Genomic DNA, 13112 nt, shown 5'->3' with positions numbered 1-13112 from the left:
CAACCCTATCTTATAAAAAGGCAACACTACAAATATTTAAACCAGGCCCTAAACACCAGTATACCTCCAATTAAGATCACCTCAATGACTTCAGTCAGAATTTCTGTACTCTAGGGCATGTCCACCACGTGTAAATGTGAACCACTTTGTCCACAGGATCGCCAACACATAGTGGAGTATGATGGATTAAACCTATTAAACATTGCAGTAACCCTCGCTTACAAATGCATAAGATGAGGAAAGAATTAATAGCAAATAGCTGCATTGTTCCAAGGTGTTCTGCAGGATATAAAAATCATCCTGTAAATAGGGCTGGACCCACTCCTGATTTATCAAGGCCCAAACAGCTTGAGCTAAAAACAGAGCCCTCGATCCAGAAACAATGACAGAGCTTCCCTGCACGAATTGAGAGAAAAAAAAGTCAGAGATCTTGCCCGGCAGCCCTCTGTTTTTTAGTGAAATTTCCCAAGGGAAGGTCCTCCAATAATCAGGCCAATGCAATATCAGCACACGAAAAACTGGCGCCCGCTTTCCTAACATGCTCCCATCCACCTCTCCCGGGCGTGTGATACAGTAGGCAAATGAGCTGCTGCATTAAAAAGGAGGTACTAGGGGAAATTTACGTCCCTAGCACCTCCTTGGCAGTGGGCGCCCAGGAGAAGAGGCTGTGCATGGGTTAGGAAAACAGATGCTTAATTAACGAGCGTCCATTTTCCTAACCTGACCGCCAGCAAGACTTTTTTTTTTTTTTTTAACCTTACTCCTTTTTTCGGTTCCTCTGATTTAATATCACCACGATATTAAGTTGGAGGAACTATAGAAAATACATATTTTCTGCTTTTCTGCTGAGTCTTGAGGAGCCCCTAAAGTTAACACCTGCTTTGGGGCAGGCGTTAATTTTTGAGAGTGAAAATGTGGGCATTGGGCGCACATTTATTATTTACATAAATTGTAATAGCTAATAGTCTCATCAACTTGAATTTACACGCTAGTTTGGATGCGTTAATCCCCTTACTGCACAAGGGGTTATAGACATGCATCCAAAACGTGTGTCCAACCACTAGTCTGCGTGCATGGTATTGCATTGGCCTGAATGTGAGACTAAAGGTAAATGAAAGGGATACTGTTACACCTCTGGCCATGAAAGGCCAGCAACTTAAAGATAGACAAAGTCAAGTGTTGCTGGCACTATGCATTAAAGATCATATCAAGGGTCAACAGCAAAACTAAACCATTTCTGCAGCTTCGCCGGCTGCACCTCACTCCCGCGGGCCTCTGACTTGTGCGATGCCATTACGCTAGATAAATACTTCCTTCACACTGTCTGTCATTAGCATAGATGTCTTCCAAAGTATTAGTAGAATGCAGAAACATCTCCACCTCCCAGTCAGAGGCACAGATTCTGTTTTTACCTCCTACTTTGACCTTCAATTTAGACAGATGTATCTAAAGTATTTGGCACCCCCTCCCCAAGGTTCCCGTAATATTCTCCAAGATAGATTATTGTAACTCTATCTTGCTAGGTCTCCCTTCCTCATCCATCAAACCTCTTCAGGTGCTTCAGAATGCGGCAGCCAGAATCCTGACAAACTCCAGAAGAAGAGACCACATCTCACCCATTCTCAAAAATTTACACTGGCTACCAATACACTTCAGAATTCTACACAAATCCATCACCATCATCCATAAAACCATCCATTCCCAAGCCCCTCTTAACCTCCAAATCCCCCTCAGACTACACACTTCATTCAGACCCATCAGAGAAGCCTACAGAGGCTCCCTGCTTGTTCCACCAACCAAATCTATGCACCATCTAGCTTTTAGAGGTCGGCCCTTTTCTACAGCGGGACCTTCTCTATGGAACACCCTACCCCCTGATCTCAGACAGGAACCATGTTTATTAACATTCAGAAAAAGGCTTAAGACTTGGTTATTCAAACAAGCCTTCCCCGAGTCTAATTGATGCACCAAAACAACTATTAAGAGACCTTTCAGCACAATATAAATAACTTCTACTTTAAAGCTACTCTTACTCTTGTCTCCTTCCTCCCCCAGTTCTTGCAACCCTGTTTTATTGTAACTTTTGTTTCCTCTACACTTGTTAAATGTTCAAGGTTATCGCACCCCCTGTTACCTGTAAACCAGCATGATATGATTGTATCATGAATGCCGGTATAGAAAAGCTATAAATAAAAGGTTCACTTCTCTGTCACCCTGTCACATGCCTACACCCAGGCTCTCCCTCACACACATACACCCCTTCACACAGGCTCCCTCTCTCACACACAAACACGCACCCTCACTCCCATACATACATATATACACATGCTCCTAATCTCTTACTTACATAAACATACATGCACTCCCACATACACATGCAAGCTCCCAATCTCTTACTCACATACATACACACGCTCACGCACCCCTTCCTCTCTGAAACACACAGGTTCATGTGTGGTCATTCTGGCCCTCTCACTCTTCAGTGGCCTGTGGCTATCCAGCCATTCTCTTCACTGTCTTTCATCACTCGTGGCCCTATGGCTTCCCTCTTCTGCTCCTGCGAGCAGAATGGGCTCCACTTGTGGCCCGGTGGCCTTCCTCCTTTGCTGTGAGCGGGATGGGCCCCGCCCACCTTCCTCTCGATGGCACCCTCCTCCTGGCTGTGTCACCGGGGGTGGACTGCACTGCCACACCCACACCCCCCCTTAGTACGCCACTACCTAGGCCTGTTGCCTTCTTTGGATGCAGGACCCAAGGCCTTGTGCATGCAGTCGACCTTGAGGCACCCTGTAGCAGGAGTAAAGTGCAGCAACTTAGCAACCAGTCAGAGAAAAGAACTTCTCTGGATTGGGTAAACCAATGACCCTGATATTATTGCATCAGCTCTTATTCTCAAAACCATCCTGTCTTCCACCAAAAATTCGTAGAACCTCTCCAGTTTTGGTTTGTTTTTTTTTTTTGGAAGCCAATATGAGTGGTGATTCCATTTCATCCACCTCTTCCCCCACCTCGTCTGTACAGGTGGTGGCCTTGTTAACTGTAGACACTAACTGAGCCACCTTGTCTACCACAATGCCAAGTCAGGAGTCCAGGCTAGTGTGTATTTGGGCGGAAAGCTGTTGGGGGGGGGGGGGAACCTCTTTCATTTCTGAGGTCATCTCATTGGGAAGTGTACTTGAAGAAATCTGTCTCGTCAGCTGCCATGTTAGGTTCAGAGCCTTTGCCTCAGTCTAACTTGCTGCTTTATTTTTTTCCAACCTTTTCTTGACTTACTCTGACGATAAAGCTGGCAGGGAAGTGTTGCCGTTGTCCTTGCAGAGGGTTTTGGACATTGTGAGCATAAAAGGTGCGCACCGATGTAAGGAAAAATGAAGTAATAGCTCACAGGAACTCAAGCGCTTCAGCTTCTGCTTGCAAGACAACATTGCATGACCCCCACTTCCATATAAATTTAGGATCAGTTAATTCCCCCTTACCACTATCGGCTACCTGCTAACCTAAAAACAAAATCAGAACCAGATATCTATTCAGTAATTAAGTTTTCCTCCTTATCTCTAACTATCCTGTTCATACGCCATAATACAGACATTCTTCTAATCCGCACCAGCAAAGGTGTTTAGCATCTCTACTTTTAACTTGTCCCCTGCCACAATTTCTTCTCCTCCTTCTCTGTTTTACAATTCCGCCTCTGCCCTTCATTCTTTTACTGACTTGACTGAAAGTCTTGTCACTTCACTTTACCTCTTTCAGCTTTAGCAGATATTCTTCTCCCTTGCTTTTTTTTTTTTTAGATCTGTTATGTTTTGAATGCTAATTTGCATGCCCTTTCTTAACCCACCTGTTTCTGATAACCATATCTTTCTCTTTCTTGCTTTTTTTTATAGCCAATGTTTGTTTACTTTTATTTACTTTATTTATATTCTGCTTTTCAGGCACTTCAAAGTGGATGATTCTTTTCTATAATTAATTTTAGTTTGGCCCACTCTTCTTCCACTTCACTTGTCCTGTCAGTGCTTCCTTAAGATACTTCCCCTTTTTGTTAATATTGGTATTTTTAAAACCACAGACTTTGTCCTTTCTGTGACCCTTCTTTGCTTTGGTTCTTATATTAAAGCAGACCACCTGAGGATCACTGATGCTCAGGTGAGTGCCTACCTGGAAATCAAATGCTTTCGCCATTCAGAAATACTAGGTCCAGTATCTGTCCCTTCCCTCGTATGTTCTATTACCAATTTCTTTCCCTTGCCATGATCAGGCAATGCCTCAAAGTTCCCAAGACCCTGTCCTATCTCTCTCTCGCCCTTTTTTTTTTTTTTTTTTTTTTTTTTTTACTTTTCCTGCATCACACTGACTGGTTCTAACCAGATCATTAGTCTTCAAATGGGCCATGACATCAGTTTCAGAATTCATTCTTTCTTCTGGTTTGTATTCTTACTAACCAGGGATCCTGTGTGGCATTTGACTTATTTAGTTTCCCTTGGAATACGCCTCAAGTCAATGCCTTTTGAAAGGAGTCCCCCCAGCAGAAAGATTTTTGTGTTTATGGGATCTTTTGACAAGGCATTTGGCATTTTATGTATTGTAGCTGTCTTTGTACAACTCTGGCAAATTTGAATGATGAAAACACGTTACCATGTTCATTTATATTAAAAAAAAAAACAAAAAAACAAAAAAAAACACACTTGTTCAAATTATCTGCTAATGCTGACTGTGTGTTTTTTTTCTCTTTAGAACACATGTGCACTGTGGCCTATTTTAAAGACTGCATGTCGATCCATCAGTGCAAGGTTTCTTGCGAATCCATGGGAGCGTCTAAGTATCGATGGTTTCACAATGCATGCTGTGAGTGTATTGGACCAGAGTGCATCGACTATGGCAGCAAGACTGTAAAATGCAAGAACTGTATGTTTTGAAACAATCCAAAAGGTCTTTGTTGATGATGATGGACCGTGCCAAAAGTCTTATTTCTTTTTTAAATTAAAAAAAAGGGGATTAGACGTCTTTGGTGAATACCTGGTATTGTTGCAAATTTGATGCCATCTGTCTGGAAAAAAATGTATAAAGTTTGAGAGAAGTGTATTTTTATGATTTTTACTGTTTGCAATTGCATATTGTCCATTGGATTTGTAATTGCTTTTTTTTTTTTTTAAGAACATGTACATGAGCAAATGTAGATACAGATTTTAAATATAGTGAATCCTTTTCTTTTAGAAAGCCAGTTACTACAATGGCCTCACAATCACTCTGTTACTCTGCTTTTATATTGCCAGTAAATGTAATTTCTTATTTCTTCTAGTAATTTTTTTGAAAGTCTCCATTGTACTTTTTCAGTCTTAACCAGAATCTGCCACTGCACCATTTGTTTGATTCATTAAGGTGTTCTTCTCTTTTTGTCTATGGGAAAATACCTTGATGAATCAGGCCCTTGGTTTGCAATTGGTATTTATCAGAGCAGGGTGCTCAATACTGAGAACCGTAGAAGTTACTGCATTAACAGCTTCATCTCTTCACTTTCCTTAAGTCTATTCCTACTTCCTCCCTGCTGTGAGGCAGGTGGTACGGTTACCTCTTGTGATGCAAGCAATAATTTAATGGGACGTGAAAAGTATTTGTTGTCCTCTTCAGCAAAAGTGGATTCGTCCTCAGAGGCCCAGTGCCCAAGGGGACAGAATCTTGAAGGGGTTGACACAGATTCCACACCCCCCCCCCCCTTTGTACCCCTCCATGTGTAAAAGGGAGAGGGGAATTTCCCCTTCGGCACTGAAGGCTGGCAAACATCATACCAAAAAACTTTTGGCACAAAAAGGAGATACAGTGCCATTGATTGGTGCAGAAGAAATGATGCTGTCAACCTCAGCGTGGTTGTCATGGTGCCAGATTAGACTAATGTGGTACCAAAGCCTATTGATGCTGATACGCTGACTTGGCACTGATGCTTCAGTACTTCATCTAAGCATAGAAGTTCTTGTGCAGTGCTAGTTCCATAGTCAGGTTCATCCTCCATGAAGGCTCAACCTCTGCTTCCTTTTCCACTTATTCCTGTGTGCCATTCATTGTGCAGAAGCTATGAACAGATTTTAAGTCCTATGTCTAAACCAACTACTACTTCTGCGCCAGGTCCCATCACAGAACCTGCTTTGGAAAAGTACTCTAAGCAACTTCATTCTCAAGCTTCTGTTTCACTGTATCAGAAAGTTTGATTACAACCTGTTACTTTATCTCCTAAAGAAGTCTTTTTGGTAGGATTCTCCATTCAGAAATACTGACTCAGGCAGATTCTATTTTTTTTTTTATTTTATTTATTTTATTCTTATTCCCATACTCCATTGACAAATCTCCAGAATTACTGATCTGTCTCCACAACCATCTAGAAGCTCCACTCTGCTTGAAGACATGGCATAGCCCACATTCATCTGAAAATCATTTGTATCAGTCTCTTAAGTTGGATGAAGACTATCAAAAGCCGGAGAAGCATCAAAGTGTGCTGCAGTTTATTCAACCACGAAAACAACCAAAGTTTAGTTCCAGTGCAGAAACAATTGGAGGACCACAATCAAAGCTATGGAAAACTCCTTTTTCTATTCCTTTAGTGGCAAAGACTATTTACTTGAAATACAGGGTCCAGCTTCCGCATGACTCTTTAATAGTATAATTAGCTGTGCAAAAAGCAAAAAAAAATGTTTTTCTAATGTTTCACCTAAGAGTCTGTTAAATATTACTAGTTTAAAAAAAAAAGTTTCAATTGCCAAGGTTGCAATCAAGAATTACAGCTCATCAGTTTCAAATAGTGCAATACTTGTCTAACACCCTAAAAATGATAAGATAAGAGTCTTATGATATAGAACATCTAGATAAAAACCCAATTGCTTCTGTTTTGGATGCAATTGCAAAATGCATTAAAACATATGACCAGCTCAGTCTGATTCATATAACATAGCATCTAAAACTCTACAACCTGGCTAGCTCCTCTGTTGGACCACCTCCCACTCCAGCTAAAGCAGGGGTGGGCAAACATTTTTGTGCAGAGGCCACATTACAAGGTATCGACTGCAACATGGGGGCCCCCTTGAAGCTCCTCTGCATGATGATCAAACCCCCGGCACTTGCTGCAGACATTTCAATATCCAACAGGCTTAATTAAGCACCGCCAGTTTTAGCACATGAGCCCTGCAATCATGCATCCCAATCTCTACCAAAATCCGACAGGGATACATTTTAAGGCAAAAGTAGAAAGCATTTTCGTGGCTAGCAGACTGCCTCACCTGAGCACAAATGCTGACAAAGATAATCCGTCACCAAATAAGAATAAAAAGACCATAAAGTATAAATAGAAAAGTGCAGACAAAAAACTGAACTGGAAACCCCTACAAGCCAAATTCATATGTAGTACAACAAGGCAATTTGCTCATAAAACAAAATAAATACAAATCAATCATAATAGTAAACCATATTAATAAAAACAAAATTTCAAAACAAATCACGAATAAAACATCTAAAAATTAAGAATAAGGCTAAAAGAGAACCTTCTAAACATTTCCTAAAATTCAATTAAATATTTCAAAACAGCAGACATATCAAACACCACCCAATACATAAAAATAAAAAGCAATCCCCCCTTTCCATATCTGGAAACTTTTGATTTACAGTCACCCTGAGATTGTAATGGATTAGCGGGGGAAGGCAAGAGAGGAGGGAACACAAACTTCCTCCTTTCTTTCTCACACTCGCGCGTACACACACACCCACACTTGCACCATTCTGTCTTCTCTTTTTCACTCTTCTACTTATTTCCTTCCTTCTCACTCTCCTTTCAATCATTCATCCCCTTCCCTCTCCCTCATCTCCTCCTTGTCACTAGACACCCTCTTCCCTCTGTCACTAAGCCCCCAACTCTTTCCTTCCCTTTGTTACTCATTCCCACTTACCCTATTCCCTTCCCTCTGTATCATTCACACCCTCTTCCATTCAATCCCTTCCTTCTGTCACTCTTACATCACTTCCTTCCTTCCCTTCTACCACTCATCCTCCTACTCAATCCCCTTCCCTTTCCTCTGTCACCCTCTTGTTTCCTCATTCTTACTCCCTCCCTCACTCCCACCTAATTTATTCCACTCCTTTCTCTCCTTCCCACTCATTCCCTTCCGTCAGTCACTCACAATCCTCAACCCCTTCTCTTCCTTCACTCCCCCTTCTCAGGCCTTACTCACAACCCCCCCCCCTTTCATTCCCTTACTCAGACCTCTTCCCTTTTACTAAGAACCCATATAACTCACCTCTCTTCCCCAGGAAGTTGTCATGCACCTGTGGTCTGGATGATGGAAGACTGTGGGCAGGTCCCTACCAGATCCATGGCAGTGCAGGGCCTTACCTTGCGAATGCGCCATCACTTGGGGCCTCTCCGTGCTGACAGGGGAGTTGTAGTGATGTGTTGGTGGGATTCTAAGGGCAGTGGTGGGAACGTTGCTAGTGCATAATTAAATAAAGTCAAACTCTGACCTGCTTTCCATCAGTTAAGGCTCGATGTTGCACAGGTCAGCGCAACACAAGGGTAACACTTGGACAGGCAGCATCAACAATCTTCTCATCCTCTGTCTGTCAGAGACCTGGATTGGAGAGGGTGAAAATAACACACTAGCTCAGCTGTGCCCACCTATCTTATACATCACACATCTTGTCTTATGGGTGTGGCTACCATCTTTAGGCACTCCTCGGCTCTCTATCTAATTGCTTCCCAACAAATAGGCAAATCTGACTGCCTAGTCATAAAATTTCAAGGCAACAAAGGATCCAAACTTGTCCTGATATACAACCCACCAGATGCTCACCTTGACTCCTTTCTTAAACCCTCAGAATTTCTCTGCAACATGATCATTCTAGGAGACTTTAACTATCGCACAGAGAATCCCCCCCAGTGCCATCACTGCTACTTTCCAGCCGAAGCAACATGGAAAATATTGGTCTTACTCAGTTAAACAAGGCCCCCCACTCACAAGTATGTCACGCCCTTCATTCTTTTATACTGCAAACTTTAATTTGGACCCAATCTCATGGTCAGACTACGACCTGGTCTGAGCCACCATTCCTATCCCAAAACAAACCCATTTTGCCCTCCCTACTGAAACCCCCATCTAGGCACATTTCCTCCATCACAAGTGAAAGTATAAAACAACTTCTCAACATATTGGAAACTTTAATCCCCTCTGACCCATCAGAAGCCCTAATCAGCAGTAGAACAAGTAATTCACTTCAGTAATTAACACTCTCTAGCTCTATTAAAACCCAGGCCAACTAGAAGGCCTAGGAACTCTCCATGGTTCCAAGAGGATCTTCTCCTCCTGAAGCAGCAATCCCATCAACTTGAACAAGTTTGGCAGAAACATAAAATGGGTACAAACCTCCATAACTGCAAGGAATATGCAAAGAAATATAAAGCAGCTGTTTGGTACATAAAAAAACAAAACAAAACTATGTCTCTAACTTCAATGCTTTATGAACCATCAGAATAAACTGTTCAAAGTAGTACAGAAGCTCTTCAAATCTTTCTCAAATCATCTCTACTTCCACAGGAGCCCACACACCTGCAGATATCACTAAATTCTTAATGAATAACGTCCTAGCACTGCATTCTTCCTTTGACAATTCTCCCTCCTTTGCACCTCTTAATAGCTTTACCCTTATTTGCAGGAACATCCCAACTCTTCCCAGACACCATCAAAAAGTGGAAAATATCCTCCAAAGAATTAGCTAATCCCTTAGCCCCCTAGACCAAATTCCTCCGAAGTTCATCCACAAAGCAAGCAAGATCTAGCCCCATAGCTTTCCAATATAGTCAATGCCATCTTATCTCAAGGCTTTCTTTGACACACTTAAAGTGATAATCAAACCTATCCTGAAGAAACTTGCTCTGACCTCCAAAATAATTAACTACTGCCCAGGCTGTAGCATCCTCTTTTTATCCATACTAATGGAAAAGGTAGTCTACTTCTAGCTCCTCTACTTCTTCCAAAAGAGAAACATCTTGCACCCCACCAAATCTGGCTTCAGGAAAAGCCATGGCACTGAATCTGATCTGTTGGACATTAGTAATGGTATTCATTTACATGCAGATCAAAGGGATGACTCTATCTTAATCTTATTAGATCTTTTTGAAGCCTTTGATACAGTTGAGTGGTCTCTTGATTCAGTGCCTAAATGCATTGAAGGTATTGCTCCTAGATGGCCCATATGACAGAAAAGATTTAAACCAATTAATAATTCAGGCCAAAAAAATCTCATTTGTCGGCTGTGATCTTTCCCCAATTCTCTTCAACATCTCCATATGTCCTATCTGTAATTTGATTCTAGCTGTGAACATTGAATGTCACCCGTTTGCAGATGACGTCCAACTTTGTATTAAACCTTGATCCGACCAAGCCTCTCCCATCATCATTCCAATAACTCTGATGGCAGTAGCCGAATGGCTCAGCAACTATAAACTCAAACTTAACCCCACCAAATCTGAACTCTGGCAAAAGCCTCCGAGGTCCATACCATCCCAATCAGGACCTACTCTCCAGCCCAAAGACCCTGTACAAAGTCTAGGGGTTCAACTTGATCCTAATCTAATCTCATGATGGAACCTCACATTGCTAAAGTAGTGAGTGCCTCCTTTATATACCTCTACTAAATAGGGCAATTGCACAACTACCAGCGGTTAATGATGAAATAATTGAAAATACTAAATCTTTACCAGGGTTATGGGTATCATTTGAGGAAACTAATTCTAATGAAATTTGTTCTGTTATTGGGGAAACTAAATTCCAGTTATTGCCCCTTAAGTGGAAGCTCTAACTTATCATTTAAATGTCTGAAGAAAGAATTGCCACCGTTTTATTAGAACTAGTGAATTTTTCTCTACATGAAGGAAACATCCCTGCCAACCTAAGAATGGCATATGTTAAGCCAGTTCTAAAGAAACCAAAGCTCCCCCTGATAATTTTAACTATTGACCCATCTCAAATCCACCTTTTTATAACTAAGATTCTCGAAAAAAAATTGTCTTAAAACAACTGTTTTTAGATTTACACATGTTTAGATTCTCAACAATTTGGTTTCAGAGTAGGCTATAGCACAGAAACCTTTCATTGTCGTCATTTGTCTTCAGATGTGGATTTAAATTCAGGCACTGAATTTTTTTCTGGTCCTCCTTGATTTATCAGCAGCATTTGAGACAATTGATCATAAAATTGTTACAATGTTTGAGAAATTGGAGTAGGTGATATAGTTTTAAAATGGTTTGTCTTTTCTTGAAGATTGCAGCAATAGGGTGGTATCTTCAGGTGAAATCTCTAGTTCTTTCAAATTGAAAACAGGTGTTCCTCAAGGATCCTCTTTGTCAGCAATTCTAACCCCTATTGGTCATGCCCTTGTTGAGCTGGAGGTTGGGTATTGAATTTTCGCTGACGACATAAGGTTCTTTGTACCCATGAGTGGGACTAAAGACGAAACGCTGCAGAAAATTTCTGTTTGCTTAAGTATTTGAATCAGTGGTTGACAAATAACAAACTTGTCTTGAATATATCAAAAACAGAAATTTGGTACCTTGCAATTACTATTAGAGGTAAAGTAAAAAATCAGGGTTTTATAATGGATAGCAAGCTATCACTTCGTCATCCAATATTTAAAAAAAAAAAAGGTAGTACAAACCTCATACTGTAAACTATGGATACTTAGAAGAATTTGACCGTTTTTGGATGTTTCTGACTTAAAATGGGGATTTACTCAATAGCCTTAACCACCATTGATTATTTGGGTATTCCAAAAAATGCCATTTGAGCTTTACAATGTGCACAAAATTTTGCTATGAGAATAATAGAGCAAATTCCATTATATATTCACATTACTCCATATCTAAACATCCTTGACTTCCTGTGGCCTGGAGGATTAAATGTAGAGTTTTAACGATAGTATAGAAAGGAGTGAAAGGCATTGCACCTCATCGTATGAATACTGCTCTTAAAATGCCCAAACAGAAGAACACTCCTGCCAGGATCCCAATTGATCCTAGATGTTCCTTCTTTTAAATGTTCGTCTAGAAGAGTCTAGGGATTCTTTTTTTTGTATTCAGGGACTAAAATTGTGGAATGCATTAACTAAATACTTTAAAAAAAAAAAAAAAAAAAGTCTTAATTGATTTTAAGAAGATGCTACACGCCTATTTATTTACACAGGCTTAGCAATTATAACATTTAAATACCACTCATGATTAATTGGATCTATTAGATACATTCTTATGTGCTTTTATTTTAAATTTTGTTTTTATTTTACCATTGTTGTAAATCACCTAGATCTGTAGATACACGTTGATATTATATGTATGTGCCCGGTTAAAGTAAAAAGTTATAAAAATCTATGCCTACCTTTCAAAGCTTGAAAGGGAAAAGTCCCAAAATTCCCGAATAACAAAAGACTTATCTATACTCCGAGACCTCTAAGGTTATTGCAAGGAACTTCCATACTTACATTCTCACCAAAGAAAATAAAGGGTTCAAACAATTCACATTGGCCTTCTCATGAATAACCTCCTCCCTATGGAATTCACTATCTGAAATGCTACACCAAAATGAAAACTACCTCTTTCAGGAAGCAAGTGAAAACCTAGGTTTCAGCCGAGTATTTAATGGTAAATGCAACTAATTATACCTCGCATCCACCTACCACTGCCTATCTTATTATGTGCCTAGCCTAGGACTTCCTAAACCTGTCCTGGGGACCCCACAGCCATATTTGTTGTGAATATCCTGAAAACATGACTGGCTGTGGGATCCCCAGCACAAATTTGGGAAACCCTGGCCTAGCCTATAAATTGAATGTTAATAGCAATGCCTACATTATAACTGACTATATCTAAGCTATGTTGTATATTATCTGTAAATTCATCTGCACCAATGTTATCATTTACTAGATCGGGGGTGAATAAACTGGGGAGCATGAACAGTCCTGAAAGGGGGGCACACTGGCTGCCCAATTAGGGAAGAAAAAAAATGGCTACACTGTCGAGTCTCTGTGCCAACTCAGGAAGGAGGCTGCTGCTAGAACATAGCAACATTATTGTGAGCATGTCACGGCTTAGC

General features: G+C 40.7%; 1 protein-coding gene across 3 annotated transcripts in view; it reads left to right on the top strand.

Annotated features, from left to right (window-relative positions):
- Positions 1 to 12181, top strand: part of TWSG1 (twisted gastrulation BMP signaling modulator 1) — a 90917-nt gene extending 78736 nt beyond the window's left edge. For all 3 annotated transcript variants that reach the window (XM_029590999.1, XM_029590998.1, XM_029591000.1), the window contains one exon: positions 4732 to 12181. In XM_029590999.1, coding sequence (XP_029446859.1) covers positions 4732 to 4913 — 182 coding nt within the window. In that variant the 3' untranslated portion in view covers positions 4914 to 12181. The remainder of the gene's footprint in view (positions 1 to 4731) is intronic.
- The last annotated feature ends 931 nt before the right edge of the window (positions 12182 to 13112 follow it).

The sequence above is a fragment of the Rhinatrema bivittatum genome, chromosome 2, assembly GCF_901001135.1.
Source record: "Rhinatrema bivittatum chromosome 2, aRhiBiv1.1, whole genome shotgun sequence".
Classification (NCBI taxonomy): Eukaryota; Metazoa; Chordata; class Amphibia; order Gymnophiona; family Rhinatrematidae; genus Rhinatrema; species Rhinatrema bivittatum.
This window is presented reverse-complemented; position numbering and strand designations above follow the sequence as displayed.